The sequence below is a fragment of the Aquarana catesbeiana genome, linkage group LG01, assembly GCF_042186555.1.
Source record: "Aquarana catesbeiana isolate 2022-GZ linkage group LG01, ASM4218655v1, whole genome shotgun sequence".
Classification (NCBI taxonomy): Eukaryota; Metazoa; Chordata; class Amphibia; order Anura; family Ranidae; genus Aquarana; species Aquarana catesbeiana.
In genome coordinates, this window is record NC_133324.1 from 317,484,185 (window position 1) to 317,508,217 (window position 24,033).

Here is a 24,033-nt window from a genome sequence, read left to right on the forward strand (position 1 = left end):
ATCCTCTGGAACTCTCTACCTTAATCTGTCCAGCTATTTCCTACTCTGGCCACCTTTAATACCTGAAAACTCATCTCTTTAGGGAAGCTAATCTGCCTCTAACAACTGAACTTTTAACTCTTCTATTAGCTCATCCCCCACAGTTATTACCTTTTGTACCACTTGCCCCACCCTATTAGATTGTAAGCTCTTATGAGCGGGGGCCCTTTTAACCCTCCAGTATTTTATTTTATTGTAATTGTACTGTCTCCCTTTCTATTGTAAAGCAGTGAGAAACTGTTGGCTATACATAAATCCTGTATAATATTAATAATATCATAAAATCTGGATCTATAATAAAAAAAAAACCTGGAATAGAAGTAAACACTGCATTGGCAATATTCTGGCCCCAGTAGAATGAAAGATGCTATCTTAAATGAAATACATTTTTCTGGATTGACACATTAAAAAGAGAATTGTTTACCTAGTTGGAAATTAAATCCAACAATCTGGGTCTAAAGCTCACCTAATGCTATAATATGTGTGTACAATCTTTGTACAGTCTCTTTTTGATTTAACAAAAAATGCAGTATGGGTACCTACCTAAATTATCCATTTAACTTGTATCCAGTCAGAAAGATAGGTATAGCCTCTATGACAATAATAATAATATGTAATAGTAATATGTAGAAATTTGTACCATCATCCAGAGACTTAGAGATATAGGGATCAGGAGCTTGGTCCCCAACCAAGCTACCTTGGAGAACAGGGGCAATTGGACTATCTCGGTACAGGTGAAGCCAGAGTAAATATAAACAAATATGTAAAAAAATGTATAAAAATGTGCATTAAAGCACACACTTCTGTCCAATAGAGACAGCTCACGGTAGTTGTTGGAGTACATGAGTCCCGGGCCCGGCGTCCAATACTATCTCTGTTGGGCAGAAGTGCGTGTGCTTTAATGCACCCCCATTCCCTGCCTATTTTCCTGTAGCAGTGCAAATTCTTCCTGGGTATCGTTACTCCTATTCCCAGCCGGTCTTTACTTCCTGGGACCCCTGAATCTACCGTATCTTCATACAAAATACCAGTCCATTGACTTCTTATCCCCCCTAGTCACCGTGGAGACCTTTTGGTGACGTCCAGTGCATGCTGGGTTTTGATATTCTTTTGACGAAGCGGCATTAGACTGCAAAACTAGTTGAGATGTTATCTGTGATCAACTATCCCACTGTGATCTTCCCCGTTTGGGGACCATTATTTTGGTGATACACATAGAATTGAATTTAAAATAAACATGCAAAAATGTACAAATAGAGGTTACTTTGAAAAAAACTACATACTGTAAAAAAATACATACAAACACTAAAAGTACTTTCAGAAATATAGGATTATACAGCTGAAATTTTATGTGATGGGCAGCCCCACTGAATAATTGAGAGGCTGCATGGGGTGAGGCCAAGCTTGACTTTTATAGAAAGCATCAATTCCACATAGCATATTTCTGGATGTACTGATTTACACAGCTTTTATTCATGCATTCTTTTGTATCACATGCATAGTTTTTTTTTTGAGCAGGTTGGTGACAGGTTTATTTTATTGTGACCAGGCAACTGTCAAAGTATCTATAAACAAAAGAAGAAAAAAAAACTCTTTACAAAAGATAACATTCATGAGTGAACTTATATGTATGGGCTGATTGCAAACTAACTGTTTATCTGTAAAAAGCAGTAGTATACAATGTACTGTAAATGCAGTTGGATGTACCATTAAAATTCAGTCTGCGAATTAAATAAATTTGAAAAATTAACCTTAAATACATTAATGTTTTCAGTGTAGAGAATTACCTCTGTAAGAAGTTTTCATATTTTCTACGGTAGGCAAATCCTGCTCTTCTCACCCTTAAATACTCCATTAAACCCAGATATTTCACTTGGTGACGAACCACTATATCATCAAATTTTCCTGTGATACACATGAATACATTTAAATAACAGTGTTTTACAAACAAGTAAAGAATTTTTAAAATAGGGCCTCCTTCACATAGGTATACTTAAGCATACACCCGTAGGAGCACTGTATTTGTGTACACGGGATGTACAGGTGTTCTGTTAATCTGTGTGTCGGCAGTTCCATTCATGTCAATTGGGATGCAGTACTGCACAGACACAGCCACTGCTCCCAATCTGACATCCGTGTTGGTGCTGGTGCATGTCCCCGAACTCACACTGTCTGCGTTCGGGGGCAACTACCCATACTAACATGTTAAATTGGGAGCAGGGGCTGTGTCCATGCAGCTGCGGTGTTCCAACTGACATGAAGGGGACTGCCTGCATGCAGAGGCATGGAACACCTGTGCATCCCATATGGGCAAACACGGTCATCACATAGGTGTGTGCTTAAAGTGTTACTAAACTCAGGACCCTGTATTCACAAAATCTGGTCTCCCATAGTACACAGAACATGGAAATGTGATTATTTTAGTAAATATAAACTGCACATGGTAAATGATGATATTTTCAACATATTTGAACAGGCAAACGCTAGATCTTTATTCAAGCGGTGCCTACATATAAAAGGGACATACCTGAATAAAAACACAAGCAAAATTTGCCTTTTTAATAATTTAACACAACCAATAATAGAAATCAATATTGTCCTCTTTAGCAGAAATTACTTCTTGCAGGTATTTTGATTACTGCCCAACATTCTCTGACATTAGCTTTGTGAATTTTTTTACCACTCCATGCAAAATTCCTTCAGTTACAAGTTTTTTGTGGGTTTTCTTTCATGAACTTCCCATTTCAATCCACCCACAATATTTCCATGGGATTCAGATTAAGAATTTGACCAATGCACAGCCCTTAACTTCTCCTTTTTTAAATCATTCCTTGCTGCTTTTTCTAGTGTGGTTGACATCATTATCATGCTGAAAGATATGCTGTATTTTTAGTTCAACTTAAACTTTGGGACAGGTGGCCTCACATTCTTTGATGTGATAGACAAGCCATAGCTGAGGCAGTAAATCAACCTAAAACCATTGCATTTCCAACACTATGCTTCAAAGTTGGTTTTAGGTTCTTTTCCTGAAATGCTGTCATCAGTTTGCCCCAAACACGTCTCATGTTACAGTGACCGAATAAATCTATCTTTGATTCAACAATCCACAGCACACTGTTCCAGTAAACCTGGTCTATGCCTATACACTCAACAGCCACTTTATTAGGTACACTTGTTTAATTGCTTGGTAACACAAATTTCTAATTGGCCAATCACATGGCAGAAACTTAATGCATTTAAGCATCTAGATGTGGTGAAGACAACTTCCTGAAGTTTAAACCGAGCATCAGAATGGGGAAGAAAGGGGATTTAAGTGACTTTGAACGTGGCATGGTTGTTGGTGTCAGACAGGCTGGTCTGAATATTTCAAAAACTGCTGATCTACTGGGATTTTCACGCACAACAATCTCTAGGGTTTACAGAAAATGGTCTAAAAAAGAGAAAATATCCAGTGAGCGGCAGTTGTGTGCCTTGTTGATGTCAGAGGAGAATGGGCAGACTGGTTCGAAATGATAGAAAGGCAAAAGTAATTAAAATAACCACTCGTTACAACCAAGGTATGAAGAAGTAGCATCTCTGAACGCACAACACATCGAACCTTGAAGCAGAAGGGCTACTGCAGCAGAAGACCACACCAGGCGTCACTCATGTCAGCAAAGAACAGGAAACTGAGGCTACAATTTGCAATGTTGCCTGATCTGATTGGATTTCAGCTGTGATATGTAGATGGTAAGGTCAGAATTTGGCATAAACATGAAAGTATGGATCTATCCTGCCTTGTATCAACAGTTCAGGCTGGTGGTGTAATGGTGTGGGGCAAATTTTCTTGGCACACTTTGGGTCCCTTAGTACCAATTGAACATCATTTAAATGCCATGGCCGACCTGGGTATTGTTGACGACCATATCCATCCCTTTATGACTACAGTGTACCCATCTTCTGATGGCTACTTCCAGCAGGATAATGCACCATGTCACAAAGCTCAAATCATTTCACCACTGGTTTCTTGAACATGACAATGAGTTCACTATACTCCAATGGCCTCCACAGTCACCAGATCTCAATCCAATAGAGCACTTTTGGGATGTGGCGGAAAGGCAGATTCACATCAGGGATGTGCAGCCAACAAATCTGCAGAAACTGCATGATGCTATCATGCCAATATGGACCAAAATCTCTGAGGAATGTTTCTAACACCTTGTTGAATGTATGCCACAAAGAATTAAAGCAATTAGGGCATAAGGTTGTCCAACCTATTACTAGCAAGGTGCGCCTAATAAAGTGGCTGGTGAGTGCATGTTCATTGGGAAACTGTAATCTTGCTTTACTGTTCTTTTTGGACAGTGAAAATTTATTCCTGGGACCTGCATTGTACCATGCAGGTAAAATTGTTGCAATCCCTTTATGATTGTAGATGCATGCACATTGACACCAACTGTTGCAAGAGTTACCTGCAAGTTCTGTGAAGAAATTTTGGGGTTCTTAGCATCAAAAGGGGTCATCTTGAGCTGAATTTTCTGGGCTGGCCAGTACTGGACAAATTAGCTGTTCTTTGAAACCTATGCCACTTGTAGATTTTTTTCCTTACAGAGGATAATGGTTTTAACTAAATGAATAAAAGCATATTATTGTAAACAACCTTCTATCTGCTACTTTTGCTACACAGCTTGGTCTGTTAAAGGAAGTTGAAAAATAACAGACTTACTGTCAGAATCAATAGATAACTGATCCAGAAAAACAGAATGCTTTGTCAATACTACTGACTGCATTATATACTGTATGTCATTTTGCCTTTAGTACCACTTTCAGATCTGTTTTCCTGTTCATACAGTATATGTTGAAAAAGTCAACATCTTAATATGTGTAGGGTGCATGGCTTGACGCATAGCAGGATAGGACATGTGGCTGATCAGCTCCCACTCTGGTCCTTCTCTCACATCGCAGCTCCACCTCACCCCATGAGCAGGCAAGGCGTCAGCACTACCCTCTGAGCTCCAGGGACCGAAAAACCATGAGAAATCGTCTGGTTCTCCAACAAAAATGGCCCGGATTTCAAGACCACGCCAAGTTCCAAGTTGGCGGCGACCTGCTCGGCGGCTGCACAAGCAGCGCACGCTGCCTCTCAGGTACAGGCCACTCAGTTTCCCCAGGCCTCTGACCCTTATCCCATCCACTCGAGAAGTCCTTCTCCTACCCCCCCACAGCTCCAAAGACGGCTGGGACAACAAAGCTCTCCCTAGAAAGCAGGACATTGAGTCTTATATAGGCAGACTGGAGAGATCATATAAGAGGGAAATCACTGACCTCCACAAGGATATAGGTCACTGCATGGATTATATTGAAAACTCTGTAGAAGAGTTAATTACTAGAATTTCGGAGCATGAGGAGAATCTATAGGAGCATACTATACAGATCCAACAACTGTTCTATGGCTTAGATGATCAAGAAAACAGAAGCCGTCGCAATAATATTTGCATTCGCGGCTTGCCGGAGACTATGGAAAATAAAGATCTGGCGACTGCAGTTACCACCGTGTTTAACCAGCTTCTGGGTAAACCCAAAGAATCAGTGATAGAAATAGACTGTATTCACAGATCTCTGGGACCCCGCAACCCAAACTTAGCCTTTCCTTGAGATGTTATCTATACTACAGTATCCATTTTTTCAACATTAAAGCTGACATCATGCAGGCAGCTCGCTCTAAAGATTTCATCCTAATCAATGACATACCTGTCATGTTGCTTGCTGACCTGTCTAAACAGACTTTGTTTATGAGGAAATCCCTGAGACCAGTAACAGATGCCCTGCAAGCCAAACGGATCAAGTACAGATGGGGATTCCCGTTCCAACTCTCAACTTCTTACAATGGCAAATCATCTGCCTTCAGCACGCTTGTAGACCTGGCTAACTGTCTGGGAACTTTTGAATTACCTCAAATACATGTCACCGGACAGGCTTCTACAATCAGTGACTTCCGGCTACCCTCTCTCCACTGGATGGGAAACATTTTTGAAAAATAAACGTCCTCTCTCAAGTGCATCCAAATCCCCTGCTAGATGAAAACCCCCGGGGCTCCGAGAGAGGTGGGTGTCCCTTTTTTTTTGGTCATCCAGCCCGGACCCCTGGGATTTGATGGACATGGCAGCCCCTGCGGCCGCCCCAAAGGTTATATTTTGCCTGTATTACTATAAGTTTAACTTTGTTGGTTCATCTAAAGGTTATTTTACTGTTTGTTATTGGTGCTGCGCTTTTGTGCACGGATGTGCGGGGGGATCCCTCAGGTTATTAGTTCACTCCTAGAGATAACTGTGCCACTCCTGAGTTGGTCTTTCCTTTAAACCCCCCTGCAGGGTTCACCAGCACAATCCGTGACCACTTTGCACATAGTCATTATATCTTCCAACTGGGGCGGGAAGTCCCTAGTAAGTTTTGCCACCTTCCCAATGTTCGGGTTAGCAGAGCCTTTACTGTCTCTGTATTTAGTGTTTGTCTTAGTTCTATATTACAGTGCCCATTGCTTTTCCCCACAACGGTCACTAGAGGGAGCAGCTCCCTCATTTCTGAGAGTAGAACCTTCAGCTCCATGGCGTTTAGGCATGTATTGCTCTGCTCTCTGTTCTACCCACACCAGGATTTCATTCCATCAGAATTGTCTAATACTCCCTACCTAATGCAGCCAGTCTGGATTACACTGCTTCTTTTCTTATCTTTTCTTCTTAGGGCTGGTGCAAGGATTTTTGACACCCTAGGCGAAACCTCATTTTGCCACCCCCTCCCCTTGGCTCCGCCCCTGACTCCACCCACTTTCCCCTGCCCATGTATACAGTGGAGGTGGCGGGGTTGAGATTTTTGCAGTGCCTCGCCACTATTTCTTCAGCCGTGGTCCGCAGGCCCGCACTTGCACCCCTGGACCCGGTCTGAAGACAAACAGTGGTGATACCAGCTCGCTTCCTCACACCAGCCTTGGTCCACAGGTGTATAGACAGGCCAGGGTAGTATATCGACAGGCCAGGGTGGTATATGGACAGGCCAGGGTGGTATATAGACAGGCCAGGGTGCTATATAGACAGACCAGGGTGGTATATAGACAGGGTCACAGGGTGGTATATAGCCAGGGTCACAGGGTGGTATATAGACAGGCCAGGGTGGTATATGGACAGGCCAGGGTGGTATATAGACAGACCAGGGTGGTATATGGACAGGCCAGGGTCACAGGGTGGTATACGGACAGGCCAGGGTGGTATATGGACAAGCCAGGGTGGTATATAACCAGGGTCCCAGGGTGGTATATAGCCAGGGTCACAGGGTGGTATACAGACAGGCCAGGGTGGTATATGGACAGACTAGGGTGGTATATGGACAAGCTAGGGCCACAGGGTGGTATATGGACAGGCCAGGGTGGTATATAGACAGGCCAGGGTGGTATATAGATAGGCCAGGGATGTATATGGACAGGCCAGGGTGGTATATAGCCAGGGTCACAGGGTGGTATATGGACAAGCTAGGGTCACAGGGTGGTATATGGACAGGCCAGGGTGGTATATAGACAGGCCAGGGTAGTATATAGACAGGCCAGGGTGGTATATGGACAGGCCAGGGTGGTATATAGCCAGGGTCACAGGGTGGTATATAGCAAGGGTCACAGGATGGTATATAGACAGGCCAGGGTGGTATTTAGCAAGGGTCACAGGATGGTATATAGACAAGCCAGGGTGGTATATGGACAGGCCAGGGTCACAGGGTGGTATATGGACATGCTAGGGTCACAGGGTGGTATATAGCAAGGGTCACAGGGTGGTATATAGACAGGCCAGGGTGGTATATGGACAGGCCAGGGTCACAGGGTGGTATATGGACAGGCCAAGGTGGTATATGGACAGGCCAGAGTGGTATATGGAGAGGCCAGGGTCACAGGGTGGTATATAGCCAGGGTGGTATATGGACAGGCCAGGGTCACAGGGTGGTATATAGCCAGGGTGGTATATGGACAGGCTAGGCCCTAGCCTAGTGGGGAAGAGAATGGGCGAGAGGAGGAAGAGAGGTGTAAAGAAAAGAGGGGGGTAGAGAGAGATAAATAAAGGGAGAGGGGGGAAGAAGGTGCAGAGCACAAAGTGGTGGGAACAGAGAGGGGGGTAGTTCTGGGGATGGAAGTCACACTCACCATTTACTGTATGTCTCCCCCATTCAGTCTGGTGTCCCTCAGGGCTGTAGCAGCTATTGTTTGAAAAGCGCTGCTCAGCTGTTCACAAAACTCCTCTCGCAGCACAGAACAAGTACAAGGCATGCATGTGGATGGACTGTGGGCGGGCACAAATGGGAGGTGGAGTATCGGATTGGAGAAGCAGCAGAGTGAGGGCGGGGGTTTGGAGGACAGTGGAGACAGAACACAGCCCGACTCCTGTGTAAGCTTTCCCCGCTTTCACTGTTACTGTGACAGCATACTCTCCATCTCCACACTACAAGTCATGGTGCCTGAGGGAGAAGACGCTCGTCCTGCAGCTACCCACACAGACTCCGCCCACGCTTGTTTATCCTTATCCCCGCCCGTCTCATCCTCTGGCTTGTCACCCAGCATACTGCAATAAAGCGCCAATCTGCTCTATGCGGCGGGGGTGTAATAGCAGGGAGCGGTGCAAAATTACTTTGTCAGCAAAGATTGTCCCGCCTAATGGTTACGCCGGCCCTGTTTCTTCTCCCTTCTAATCTCCCCCCCCCCCATATTTGAGTTATGATTTTGTGTTGCATCAAGCTGTCCTACAATATAATCAAACCTGCAGCTCCTTACTCCACATCACATGGCGTCCACTTTGGCATTAAAGATTTCCTCGCAAAATTGCCAAGGATTTAACACCCCTGAGAAACATAGGCAATTGCTCTATCATTTTCACAAATACAAAACGCAGATACTCTTTCACCAAGAAACGCACTTTAGTTCGGATGCGGTGCTACCTCCTGGCACCATAGCACGAACCCTGTAGCCAGATCTAAGGGGGTTTTGATCGCATTTCACCGCTCCTTCACCCCAGAAGTGCTAGATTCAGATATTGACCCTAAAGGGCGCTTCCTTTTTATGAAATTGAAATACATGCAAACGATATTCACAATTGCAAATGCTTATCTCCATAACCAGGAGCAGCTCCACTTCCTTTCCTCTGTGACAGCGCGCTTGAAGTCTTTCGGGACCCTCAACTTGATCTTAGGAGGTGACTTTAACGCCCCCCTTATCCTAAGGCTGGACTCCTCCACCGGTAAGTCACACATATCTCCCTCCACACTAAGATACGGTCCACCTTCACCAGCCTCTCCTTGGTGGATACCTGTAAATACTCAACCCCACTGAGCAAGACTATGCGTTTTATTCCTCAGCACACAGGTCCTACAGCAGGATAGACTACATCTTCCTTTCACAATCCCTACTGGATTACAACCCTTCCTGCACAATTGGACTAAAACTATGGCCAGACCACGCACCAGTACACCTCACCCTAGGTAGACTCCCACAACATACACGTAGCTGTTCGTGGAGACTAAACGATAACCTACTCAGACATAACATGTACAGCAGCGATATCCAAAGCTATAGAGGATTTAATCCATTCTCACATTGGGGACGAGACCTCCGCCATGAATCAATGGGAGACTTTGAAATGCGTTCTCCGGGGATTTTTATTTAACATGGCTCTAGATTGAAACATGCCACAATGTCACAGAAGACATTAAATACTTCTTTGCTCTTATTGCTTCTTTCGAAGCATCACATAAACACACACTAGATCCCAACACGCTAGCAGGGTTGTCTAATGTGCAACGCAACCTCCTGCGCCTTTTAATGGAATGCTCGTTAGCTGCTAGAAATAAAGGCAGCCATCTTCACTATTCCCAAGCTAACAAATGTGGGAAACACTTAGCTTGAGTTATACATCCCAGACAACACAGGCAGAATATACCCCACATTTTCACCCCTCTAACCAAATACTTCATAAGAAATTGTCTCCGAATTCAAGGAATTCTACGCCTCACTCTATAATCTGTCCCTCCTTCAGCTACGGGCGCCCTCCCCAACTCAGCTCACCTAGATATGCCACTATATATATATAGGACACTGCCTTACCTATGATCCCCCCCAGCGGCATAGAAAGTCTTGAACAACCGATCACTACCTCAGATTTTTTGAGTGTGATCAAAGGGCTTAAAAATGGCAAAAGCCCAGGCCCGGATGGATATACTCCCCGGTTCTATAAAACGTTCGCTCCCCAACTGGCCCCGATTATAGGACGAGCATTTGAGGAGGTATTTGAGACACACCCCCTTTCACCCCAGCTACTCCAAGCCCAGATAGTAGTGATACCCAAACCAGGGAAAGACCATACGAATTGCGGCAATTATAGACCCATATCGTTATTGAATGTCGTTTTTAAACTATTTTCAAAAATTATCCCGAATTGCCTCACTCCCCTGCTCCCCTCCCTTGTTCACAGTGACCAAGTAGGTTTCATCCCGGGACGAGAGGCCAGACACTACATCTAATATCCTACGCTCAACGTAAGCAAATTCCCACCTGGCTTCTGGCATGTGACACTGAGAAAGCCTTTGATAGGGTCAGCTGGCCATTCCTTCAAGCGTCCCTACAACAGATAGGTCTAGGCCCTAAGCTATTGCCCAAAAAAATGTTGCAGTATTCTAACCCCTCGTGAAAGTTGTGGCTAATGGGGAAGTCTCGGGGGCCTTTGGGATCAGGAATGGTACTGGACAAGGGTGTCCCCTGTCCCCATTACTGTTCGCAATCACAATCGAACACTTAGCTCAGGCGATTCGTCATAATGATTCTATACACGGAATCCCCACACCCTCGGTGCATAGCAAGTTATCCCTTATATGCCGACGACTTGTTACTTTATGTTACACAACCACAAATTAGTATCCCCGCCTTTATCCAGCTCTAAATATATCTTTTCCTCCAGCGGTCCTGACCACAATCCGACAGTAATTCCCTTTCAATTGGCAATCCCGGTCGATTAAGTACTTGGGGACTGAGATCCCTCGAGACTTTCATGACATCTATCCCTTGGACTTCAGCCCCTTACTGACTAAGATTAGACGCTCTCTAGAATCATGGCACCATCTTCAACTATCATGGTTCGGTTGAATGAACGTCCTCAAGATGGACATTCTCCCCAAATTATTATATCTATTTCAAACCCTCCGTATCACCCTACCCAGTGCCTTTTTCCACTCACTCCGCTCCCTAGCGATCAAATTCATTTGGCAACATCACCCCTCCAGACTCAAACATAAAATAATGTGATCTCTCAGGCTCAAGGGGGGAATTGGTCTCCCCAACTTTCAGGTTTATCATGCCCTTGCCATAATATCTAGGCTACTTGAATGGTTCCCCCGCCCCTTGACCAAACCCTCTATAACCTTTCCGGACAGATCCACAGACCACTCACAGCTTTCAAGGACATGTGTAGTCTCTATCAGACCCCACACATATACTCTCTCTCAGATTTACAAAGAAATTCTGTCCCATATCCATAATCTACTGCCTAACTTCACGCAGAGGTGGTCCAGGGATTTGGGGAATGAAATATCCCCGGGACAATGGCATACCTTATTTACACTCACACACAAAACATCTATCTCCGGGTTTACACAGGAGAAGAATTACAAACTCCTATCTCTGTGATACAGGGATTCATTCACAGTCCACAGAATGTTCCCCAACATTACAGACATCTGCTGGTGCTGTCACAGATGAAAAGGCACCTACCTCCATGTGTGGTGGAACTGTGATCGAGTTTACCCTTTTTGGAACCAGATTTTTGAAATCTACAATGACATGTATAATGATTCTCTCGTTCCCTCCCCTAAGGTGCTCTCCTATCCATCCTACCTGGTCCAATTAAATCACATAAAAAGTGTCTTCTCAGATTCTTTCTGTCAGCTGCTTATCATGTCATAACGCAACATTGGAAATCAGAAGCTATTCCCCCTCCATAAATGGATAGACGTCATTAATGACACCATGCTTATGGAGGAACTGCAGGCAAAGGTGGGAGATGCTTGGGACAAACACACCAAACTGTGGCAGATCTGGCTTCATTACTCCTCCTCTAACCCTCTGCTTAACAGGATATCTACATAGGGAACATGACTTCCTAGATCTAGAGATATAATGCTGGTTTCCCCCTGCCAAGGTCGACCAGTGAAATCAGGTTCCTAATTTTGATACCATGTTTCCCCGAAAATAAACCCAGATCTTATATTAATTTTGGCAATAAAAGACACAGTAGGACTTATTTTTGGGGTAGGTCTTACCATGTAATTTGCTGCCTTCTCTCCCCCTCTCTCTTCCTGCCTGACAGGAATCCCTAGTGTGAACTGAGTTAAAATACTTGTAAAAGCCTATAATCCACTCTATTACAGTAGTATATAATGTACAATGTGTGTGTTTCTCTAATATAGTTGTGCCAAATAACTTTGTTATAGCACCACTCTGCGCTTCTGTGACCTGACGGAGCTCTCTTCCCCGCAATTATAGTACAGAAACACACACATTGTACATTATATATTACTGTAATAGAGTGAATTATATGATTTTACAAGCATTTTAAACTAGGGCTTATTTTCAGAGTAGGGCTTATATTGCAGCCCTCCTGGAAAATAACGCTAGGTCTTATCTTCGAGGTAGGTCTTATTTTTGGGGAAACACGGTAGTTACATTTTCTTTCCAATGTTGGGGACTCTGGATGCTGGGATTATACCTTGTACGCACTGTTCATAATCCCCCGCTTCCTCTTTCTGACCATTTCTCTTTTCCCTCTCCTATACCCTTGTGTTATTTATTATTACCTGTAACCCAAAGTGACATGGATATCAAATTATGTTATTGAGAACTATTTCAAGCACATATACAAATGTTTGCAATGTTTGGTATACATCGTGGTATTCGTTTACCACTATCCCCCTCCCCCTCTTTTTCTTCATTCTGTACCCCCTGTTGCTTTATTTGAAAATCAATAAAACATATTCAACCTTAATATGTGTAGGGATGTGTATTCCTAGCCTCTGTTTTCTGTGAATTCTTTTGTATTTTTGCAAGGCTTCTCCTGAAAATAGATTCTAGGACTTTCACTTTTACATCGCCTGCCAATCACACTGTTGGGAGTGTTCTAGAGTCAAGTGTCGGGGATGTGGATCTGAGATGTGGGAGTTCTACCTGTCTTGTCATCTGGCCAACCCCTTGTAAATTTGTCATCAATGTCAGCTCACCCTCATTGGGAGAGGGTACCGTCAAAAGTCCTTCCCTTCTGGGGATAGGAGCCTAGCATAAGCAGGCCTAGTACCAAGTGCAAGAAGGGCTGGAGCCCAGGCCTGGAAGGCATCATCCTTCTGTGCAGGCTGTGTGTCTAGCGGCCATGCCAGCCGATTCTTATATTGAAATGAACAAACCTTTTGTTTTGTGGCTGCTGCATTCCAATGGAAGTAGAGACTCCTGGGTACTAGACCTATGCAGTGACTTCTAACCTGAGAAGCTATTGGAGCCTGTCATTTGGATTTGGGGATAATACACTTTACCCTGTTCTTCTTTCCTTCTATTATGTTCATAACTAAACTTTGAAACTGCAGTCTGGTTTAGACCTTGACTTCTTCCCCTTCAAAAAAATGAAAGTGTAATACACACTTGGGATAACTTATTCCTAAGAGGAAGTCCCCCTTATCTTTATAAGGCCCTCAGAGTGGAGCCACTAAAGATTTATGAACTCCAGGGTACTCTCTTAAACTTCCACTAAGCAGAGGCTTGGGATCCCCTGTTGCCTAGGTGCTACAGAGGTGGGTGTAATCTCTCCCCCAAACAGGATTACAGATATGCAAAGCATGACACCAGGAGTTGGTAATTTTGAATATTTATTTTTAATAAGAGATCTTCAGCCAAGAAATTAGTGAGGAGAGTTTGGAGATAATTACAATATTTACACCTATATATTTCATAAATATATCTCCGCTAAACATACTTAGATGATATTTACCTGTGGGTTGAGATTAAAAATAACTGATAGGTGTATCATAAATTCTAAAACTGTCAGTAATTACTATATTTACAGTTGTTATATTACCTTATCAACATTGTAGAGCTCTAATGCTTTCTTTAATAAGGAAATGTGTGCATGTTTGTGTAGTAATCTTGTTATAACCAACTAGAATTTTTCTTTTAGTGATCTGACATCAGACATCTGAATCCTGATTTTCTGCCATGGGTCACTGTTTTTTGCACATCACTGCCCTATGCACTGCTTTATTGAATAAACCCTCAAGTGCAACACTGCCTATTTTTTTAAATACTCTTCTTACCTGGTTGTTTGTCATTATTTGGTTTGATACATCTAATGTACGCTGGCTCCTTGGACATCAAGATTTCTATAAGGCTTGACAGGCTATTTTTAAATTGAGTGGTTACCTGAAAGGATGTGCAAGGAAATTATTAATTTCCATCGTGTATTTGCAAATTATAAACACATTGTAACCTAAGGTAAAAGTTTAAAGGTAAGGTTTTTTGCATGGTACAGATATACAGGCTTTTTCAGGAAGGTAGGGCAATGAGTAACAAGAGTGTGTAAAGTGCAGTAACCCATTTTAACCAGTAGCTCAATTAGCAACCATCCCTATGACAAACCAATTACAGTAAATTAAAACTTGATAGGTTGCTATTGGATACTGAATGTGTTGAATTATTTTTACTCTTTGCACTGCCTTTGTGAGTCAGCTGGTGAGAACAAGCCCTTGTAAGTGTGGATGCTGAATTGTAAATTCTTGACGTTTCAAGGTTTTTATTTTATGCTTACAAATCGGCTTTTTACTTCAGCACAATATTTAAAAACACAGTAATTCTTTTGTTTGGTACTAATACAGTTACAATGTATGTACTTTCTGCCTTTCTATTATATATGTAACCTATACTGTGGAGGTTGTGTTAAGTTAAAAACCAATGTTGGAACCTCTTTTATTTTTGTTTGTGAAAAACCTTTAATAAAAATATTGCAACACAAAAACACAGTGGGGTTGATTTACTAAAACAGGAGAGTGCAAAATCTGATGCAGCTCTGCATAGAAACCAATCAGCTTCCAGGTTTTATTGTCAAAGCCTTATTGAACAAGCTAAAGTTAGAAGCTGATTGGCTACCATGCACAGCTGCACCAGATTTTGCACTTTCCAGTTTTAGTGAATCAACAGTAATTTAACATGTTGCCTGCAATGTGAGATACTATTAAAATAAAAACCACAATATATTTTTCAGTGAAGTAGAATACATTATTTTGGTTGGCAGGATAAGTGGAAAATGTATAATTATCTATATAGCACAGGGGAAGGTAGAGAAACAACAATTCCCCAAATCAACACACTCTAAATACTTAAAAAAGTATTAGTAGTGTCAGTAGTGTCAGGACCTGTGTCAGGGATACCCTGTGGCAAGGCAGATGTGCGGGAGAGCGCGCATGCATGTTCCTACGAGAATGCGCCACAACAGCAGCGCGTGTACGTGTGCAGAGATATGCGGCAAGTGCGCATGCGCGGGAACACGCGACAGGTGTGCGTGCATGCGCGCTAACTTGGCTTGGCGCCAGCAACCCTTTAAAAGCACAGCAGCTGCTCTAGTGCAGTGCTGTCTGATCTGCAGCTTTACCTGAGCCTGATCTTGTACCTGCTGGTATTACCTCACCCTGCTCCATTTGACTACTGCTGCCTTCCCCTCTCCTGCCCTGGCTTGCCTTGACCTTGCTATATCTGAAACTGTTGATCTTCTGTTGCCGAACCACTGCCTGTCTGCTGACTCCTCTTTGCCTGCTGTATTAACTACCCATTACCCGTGCTGACCCGGCTTGTCTCACTCTGCTCCAGTCTGTTCCTTAGCCAGTTCCCGCCTAGATCCAGGGGTCACTGACCCACACCTGTAACCACCGTCTCCAACTGCCTCTACAGTCCAGTTCTGGTGGAATCATCTCTACTCATCTGTATCAGCTACCACAGATCTTACAGGCTCTACTACCTCACTGCGTTCTCGTAACCACTGTTGCAACCCTAGTGGTCCCCGAGCCAGGTCTGTAAGAGAGGTCTCCTTCTACAGTTGGGCTCTGATACGAGGTATGTGATAACCTGGATCATCTGCTGATGGCATTGTTGTTCCGAGAGCAGAAGCTCCCAGGCTCCCAGCAGCCAGTAGATCCCAGTAATCAATCTCCACCTGATGCTGGCTGCTGGGAGGGTATTTAGTCCCTCCTCTACTTTTCCCTGGTGCTTCAGTGTTTTGCTCTGCTAGCCAAATACTACTTGCTGTTTAATCCTGAACCGGATTCCTGGCTGATCTTGCTCCTGTCTGGTACTTGTACTTTGCTGCCTTATATATTCTCCCTTTGTTCCTGATCCAAATCCTGATTCCCCTCTTCCTTGCATCTCTGGTATTACCCTGTTTATCTGTGTTCCTCACTTTGTATATATTGTATTATAGTTTGTTTTCTGGTGTTTGGATAGGTTTTATATCAATGTTAATAAACATGCTTAAATCATGTTTAGTCTGGTCTCAGTTTAGCTACAAAGATCTGACCATCCCTGTTGCTTGATGCCTGCTCTCAGTATCCCTTACAAATAGGCTATGTGCAGGTGGTTGTTTATTTGACTTACAGTTTCAGGACGCTTTCTGTTGTCCAGTTCTGATGCATGAAAACAATCCCTTAGGATATAATTTTTGGATTTGATAACCACCTAAAATACAGGGCAGTTGATAAAAATTCTACAAACAAATGTCTTTTTTTCAATGGGTAAAGGTAAGTTATGCTTTTGAATGGAATACAAAAGAAAGCAAAACATATAAACTATGGTTTTCATTTAAGTAATTTGTGTAGCATTAATAGCATTGAGAAATACTTGTAAATTAGCAACTCACATTGGATCACTTCTGGTCTACTCTGCATCCCACAAAAAGCTCTCCACCATCTTGTTGGTTTCCACTTCCTCATCTAAGCTGTCATCCAGCCTGACATCAAGACTATCCAGGCTGCAAGTTGTAAGAAGAGGCTACCCATCCAGATGCAAGAGCCGACCGCTCATGGATTACATACAAAAAATGCCATCTCTACCCATGTTAGTAGCTCTAATTTCCAAGTATTTCTCAATACTATTAATGCTGCACTTAGTTTGGTGCCCCCCCCCCCCGGTGTGTTCTCTTGGTCCTGCAGGTGTATTCACCCAGTACTCCTATCTTGGTCTGAGGTCCCCTGCTGTTGTGAGACTGACCATCTGAAGCCCTTATTATGTGTTGAACCTGATTTTTACTGTTACAATGTGAGTTGCCATTTGTCTTTTCATCACAATAAATCAGTTAATATACTATACTCAGATTGCGCACTGCTGTTCTTTTTATCTGTTTGCCTAGAGATACTTCAGTCTCTTCAGAGGTGCTGCATCTGGTGAATTGAGATCAGCGAAAAGTTATCCTGAACACTCTAATTGAACTCTGTGAACTTTTTGCTGTTCTGCATAGACCTTTATGTGAACACAACACTTAATGCGCCATATACCCCATTACTACTGTTCTAGTATACAGTTCATGCCCCAACTTTCTGCATTAAACATATGGTTTCTCCCTCTCCTGCCACCTAAGCCTTACTACTGGCAATCACTATGATAAGCCATATTGGCCAATAGTGAACCTTAACAAGGGGAAAGAACAGGCTGTTGATTCAGATAGGTATCAATGTTTGTGTACTAGAATATCCCAAATTATTTTACATGACCACTGAAGAGAAAGTCAACTGACTTTAGGATTAGGTTTCTGGATGTGCCTGTCATCTGGTGGCAACAGTGGTTCGGGTCAGATTTTAAAATTTTAAAGGGTCAGTAAATTAAAAGTTAATATTCCACAAGTTGCTGAGCTCTAGCACAGAGTTCCCCCTGCCAGAATTCATTATTTGCCCATTCAATCCCAGACAGAAATACCCCCCATAATGGGCATGGCAGATGCATGAAGCTAGGAAATCAGGTAAAGAAATGTCAGCACTAGGGCTTCCAAGAAATATGGGAAAATGGTAGGAGATTTAACCTTCCAGCATCTAACCAAAACAGAAATATCAGTGGACCGGCATGATCATTTGTAATGCATAGACAAGTAATAAGACCATATAAAATTTACCTCCTTAATGTTCCGGTACAAAAGGTCATTATTCTTCTCCAAAAATCCTATACAAGAAATTCAAAATGTTGTGTTAGAGCTGCAAATCTGGAAGGTAGATTATCAGAGGGATTATCATGTGTTAGCATGCAATTTATATACACATAGATGCTACAACGATTTTTATGTATCATATTGTGATTAGTAACTATGCATGTAACTATGGTGGTAGTATCATGTTTACGGCATTGTTTTCTCTTGTAGAACTACATATTTATGATGTAATTTCCTGTCTCTGTGTTCCTGTTTTCCAATAAAACAAGAAGGGCTCAGCCATGTGTCCAGCATCATCCGGACTGGTAGGGATCATATATACATCAGTATCCAACAAGTTCTTGGTTTAGCTAAAGGCACAGTATGAAATACTGCTGCTGATACAGATTTAGGTCAGAGTTACAACAAAACAGTCTCTTAAAAATAAAAAGGTCAGAAAGCATATATGATGGCAACTAACAGTATTTCATCAAAATTTTCATTCGCTAATCTGATGAACCATAACTACCAATCCTGGCAATTTAAAATGAAGATGCTGAGAGAGGGTACATGGAAGAGTATAAAAGAGCTCAGACAAAATCCACCTATAGTCGAGGGGAAAAATCAAAAAGGTCAAAGTTATATAACTCTAAGCACAGAATAAAATCAAATTGTGCACAGTGTGAAACAGAAATGTGGGAGAAGTTACAGAAAGTATATGACAGCATCCTTAGCAATAAACTGTACTTAAAGAGGAACTTTAGTTTAATTTTATTTTTAGGTCAGCAACTTCAAATACTATAGCTGCTGAAATGTAAAAATCAAGTACTTACCAGTGCCTGGGGTTCAGCGCTGTCTTCCCAAAGCTGGTTCTTCTTACTGCTGCGTGTCACTGGTGCTGCCATCTTGGATACGGGAGCCAGCTGTGTCTTCCTAAAAAAACACAGATGCCTCCCCACTGTGCATGCACAAGCCCGTGTGAATCATCCTGTGGCCTCCTGGGATATGTGATGTGTCCCAGGAGGCTGCTGGAGCAGAGGGGAAAGAGCAAGGGATGCCATCTATGTCTAGCTGAGGATTGCGGAAGTGGGAGTGGGTACTTAAAAAAGTCATTACTGACCTCCTCCCAAGAAAAAGACCTGTAACTCAATTACAGACTGGGGAGAGGGAGCAAACCAGGGGGACTTTACTTTTTGAGTGAATTTCTGCTTTACCCTGACACGTGAAATAAAAAATAAAATGTAAAAAATAACAAATACTAAAGGATCCATACATAGAATAGAAAAAAAATCCTGTGATCACATTGTATTGAAATGAGTCAGTTTTCCCTGAAAAAAACCTTCAAGGAAAGATCTAAAACTCTCACATTCATTGAGGCCTGGCGGTGTGGTGGCATTAAGAAATTTGATCCAGCGCATCTCTCGCTGGAGCAGAATCTTATTCCAATCCTCCCGCAGGCTGGAATGTGGACTCTATCAAGAACAGTAAAGTTGACTCTGGGCATCCTATAATTGTGTCCCTTGGCTACATGTCGGCCAAGTGGCAAGTACAAATTACCAATACTCGTGCTGTGCATGTGCTTGATGACCCGTTGACCTAGTTCTTGTTTAGTTTTCCCTACATAAAAAGACCCACACTGGCACTGATATACCACGCCTCACATTTTGCAATTAGCAAAATGCTTCACCCGAAAGCGATCACCATTGAGAAATGTGAAGTGTGTCCTCCTTCCAATTACAGGACATTGAGAACATGACCCAAATGGAAAGGTACCCCAGGTCTTAAAAGGATCCCCCTGAAGTCCCCTCTGTATTCACTTTGAACAAGTCTCCCACCAATCGATCCAGCTTATCTATAGATAATCTGTGGATTTTTAGTTACTAAGTTCCCCAAAGTGGGATCCTCAGTAAGAATTGGCCAATATTTTGTGAGAATCTTTCTAATTTTGTCATGTTCATTTGAGTGGTGCCGTCCTCCTTATTTTTCCCTTTATGTTTAAAGATGAGATCTTGTCTTTTGATACTTTTAACACGATTAAATGCCTTTTTTTAACCACTTTCCGCCCAGCCTATAGCAAAATGACGGCCGGGCGGTGGTTCAGTTATCCTGACTGGGTGTCATATGACGTCCTTCAGGATAACAGCCGCCGTGCGCCGGTGGGGGCGCGCACCGCAGCGATCGGTGGATCGGTGTGTCAGTCTGACACACCGCTCCACTGATCTCGGTAAAGAGCCTCTGGCGGAGGCTCTTTACCATGTGATCAGCCATGTCCAATCACGGCTGATCATGATGTAAATAGGAAGAGCCGTTGATCGGCTTTCCCTCACTCGCGTCTGACAGACGCGAGTAGAGGAGAGCCGATCGGCGGCTCTCCTGACAGGGGGGGTCTGCGCTGATTGTTTATCACTAGATCACCAGGGATGCCACTAGGACCACCAGGAAAGGGGGCAACATGTGCATGGCCAGGTATGTACTCCATGGCCATCCACATGTTCAAATGAATGCCCAATCTGTGCCAATCAGTGCCCACAAATGGGCACTAATTGGCACCAGTATGTACTAACACATCAGTGATGCCCAGCAATGCCACCCATCAGTATTATCAGTGCCACCCATCAGTGACATCAGTGCAACCCATCAGTGCCACCTGTCAGTGCCCATCCATGCCCATCAGTGCCCACCTATCAGTGCCCATCCGTGCCACCTATCAGTGCCACCCATAAGTACCCATCAGTGCCACCCATAAGTACCCATCAGTGCTGCCTACAAGTGCCCATCAGTGCCGCCTACAAGTGCCCATCAGTGCTGCCTATGAGTGCCCATCAGTGCCGCCTATGAGTGCCCATCAGTGCCGCATACCAGTGCCACCTATCAGTGCTCATCAGTGTCACCTATTAGTGCCCGTCAGTGCCACCTCATCAGTGCCACCTCATTGGTGCCACCTCATTGGTGCCCATCAGTGCCACCTTATCAGTGCCCATCAGTGAAGCCATATCAGTGCCCATCATTGAAGGAGAAAACTTACTTATTTACAAAAATTTTTAACAGAAACAAAGAAAAACGTTTTATTTGTTGCTCAAAAAATAAAAATCCCAGAGGTGATCAAATACCACCAAAAGAAAGCTCTATTTGTGGGAACAAAATGATAAAAAATTTGTTTGGGTACAGTGTAGCATGACCGCGCAATTGTCATTCAAATTGCGACAGCGATGAAAGGTGAAAATTGGCTTGGGCAGGAAGGTGTCTAAGTGCCTGGTATTGAAGTGGTTTAAACATGATTTTGTATAGCCTCTTGCTAACAGTCTGCTGCTGCAGGAAAATAACACCCTATGGGAGGATGACTTGGATGTTGAGGAGGATGATGAAGACATTTCAAATGTAGTTCAACAACAACCAAAACGTTTAAGAGGAAATCAAACAAATTTCCTCCATTGAGTCAAAGTCCCGCTCTAGCATTGTTTGTGAGACAGACAACAAAGGAGATAGAAAATATGAGAAATGACAATGCCACAAAAAATTTGAGTTCCGAACAAAATCTGTCTCTCAATTCTTTGGAAAACAACTCTGAAATAACAATAAAGGCATCAGACAAGGGAGGAAATATTGTTCTCATGGACAATAAGATGTATGAGAACATGTGTTTCGAAATTTTGAATGATAGAAAGTGCTATCATAAGATTTCTTCGTCCCTTGTTGATAGGTTCAATCAAGACTTCTATCAGTTGGTGGATGAGGCCCATAGTGAGGTGATTATTTCCAAGGATCTGTGGGAATTTATCCGCACTAAGTATCCCCATATACCCACCATGTTTGAACTGCTGAAGGTACACAAGGACCTTTACAATCCACCCAGGAGACCCATCATCTCAGGTAATGGTTGTGTCTCAGAAGCCATGAGTCAGGTAATTGATGATTATTTGAGACCTCATGTTATGGATTTGATGTCCTATACCAAAGACACAATTCACTTGTTTCATTTGTTTGATTTTGGAAAATTAAGAGATCCCCAGTAAAGCTTTATTAGTTACGATTGACGTTGAATCGCTCTATAACAGTATTCTACATGATTTGGGTGTTGCAGCTGTGGGAAGAGTACTCCAACAGAGAGCAACACATGAACGGAAATACAAGTTTATACTTACCATGTTGGACTTTATTTTGAGACACAATGTCTTTTGTATACAAGGGCTCCCACTATCTCCGGGTATAGGGTGTGGCTATGGGGACATGTTGTGCCCCCTCTTACGCCAACCTGTACCTGGGGGAGTGGGAGAAAGCTCTATGTGAACACAGCATATTGTCATGTGGCAAAGATTCATAAACAATTTGCTGTTGATATGGGATGGTCCAGAAAACAAATTAATGAGTTGTCTTAACCATATGAATTGCAATAATTTTAACCTCTTTTTCACAATGACCTATGATCATTGTAAGGTCGACTTTTTGGATGTGAGCACCCTAAAGGACGAAAATGGTACAGTTACAAGTAAGCTATTCAGGAAGGATTCAGGAAGGATACTGCTGGCAACACTTTGTTGCATGCCAGTAGTTTCCATCTGAAGTCCTTGAAAAAATCTATACCCTTTAGTCAATTCTTGCGCATCAAACGTAATTGTACTACGGACACTGACTTCCAATTGGAGGCCGATGCACTTACCAGCAGACAGTTAGCAAGAGGCTATACAAAATCATTAAAAAAAGGCATTTAATCATGTTGAAAGTATCAAAAGACATGATCCCATCTTTAAACTTAAAGGGAAAAATAAGGAGGACAGCACCACTAGAATTATTTATTGGGACATATAAATTAAGTTTGGTAAATTATATGTAATAAATAATATGTAATAGCAGGGGCACTGCTGATTTGTGTACAAGAGACCCTTAATTTGCATTGATTGTTAGTTTGCTCTTTCCTTTGGTGATTTCAGAAACTGGGTATTTTTTATTCCCCTTTTGTGTTTATATGCTAAGTGTATTTAGACCTTTTTCCTGGTCGCCTCCATCATGGCTACCATCTGGGTCTCCGTATGTTGTCATCCTGGAGACAAGATATGATGTGGCAATATGGGGCGTAGTGATGCTGCAGTCGCGTACATTGACGCGATTTGCGTCACTTTCCTGTGCATGCGCAGTACATTAGGAACGCCGATATTGTACACCGGCGCTATTCCTTCCTCATCTGTGCAGGGCATAGACATTCCACTGATGTGGAGCCATGCCATATACCCTAGGATGGCTACCAGCACACTAGAACCGTGAAATACAATTTGCATCACAGCTATCACCCCCCCCCGCAACTGTGTCCCCATCACCCTTCACAACTGTGTCCCCATCACCCTCCCCCCACAACTGTGTCCCCATCGCAGCCACCATCCCCCTTCACAACTGTGTCACCATCACCCTCCCCCCACAACTGTGTCCCCATCTCAGCTATCACCCCCCCTCGCAGCTGTGTCCCCATCACCCTTCACAACTGTGTCACTATCACAGCCGTCACCCCCTCCCCATAACTGTTCCCCCAACAGAGCCATCACCCCTCGACACAGGACGGTGTCCACATCAGAAGCAATCCCTTCCCGTCCGCACATTTGTTTCCTCCCCAACACAGTCTCTCTGCTGTATAGTGTGCAGACCTTCTGCACTTCCTAGCTCCCGGCCCGCTGTATGCAAATATACAGCTTAAGGATACCAATGGTAACAGCGAGGCGGGAGAAGAGAGGTGCAGCCTATCCTAGCAAGTAACACATTGTGGAGGCTCCAGGAATGGTTGTGGGACCTGCGCTGCATATTGCCGGGC

At 43.2% G+C, this 24,033-nt stretch overlaps 1 protein-coding gene across 1 annotated transcript in view; it reads right to left on the reverse strand.

Moving 5' to 3' along the window:
- MYO1H (myosin IH) overlaps positions 1 to 24,033 on the reverse strand; it is a 240,169-nt gene that overhangs the window by 142,794 nt on the left and 73,342 nt on the right. Inside the window, exons 16-19 of the mRNA XM_073603280.1 lie at positions 18,225 to 18,271; positions 16,718 to 16,798; positions 14,392 to 14,497; positions 1,827 to 1,944 (exon numbers count right to left, since the gene is read on the reverse strand). Coding sequence (XP_073459381.1) covers positions 1,827 to 1,944; positions 14,392 to 14,497; positions 16,718 to 16,798; positions 18,225 to 18,271 — 352 coding nt within the window. The remainder of the gene's footprint in view (positions 1 to 1,826; positions 1,945 to 14,391; positions 14,498 to 16,717; positions 16,799 to 18,224; positions 18,272 to 24,033) is intronic.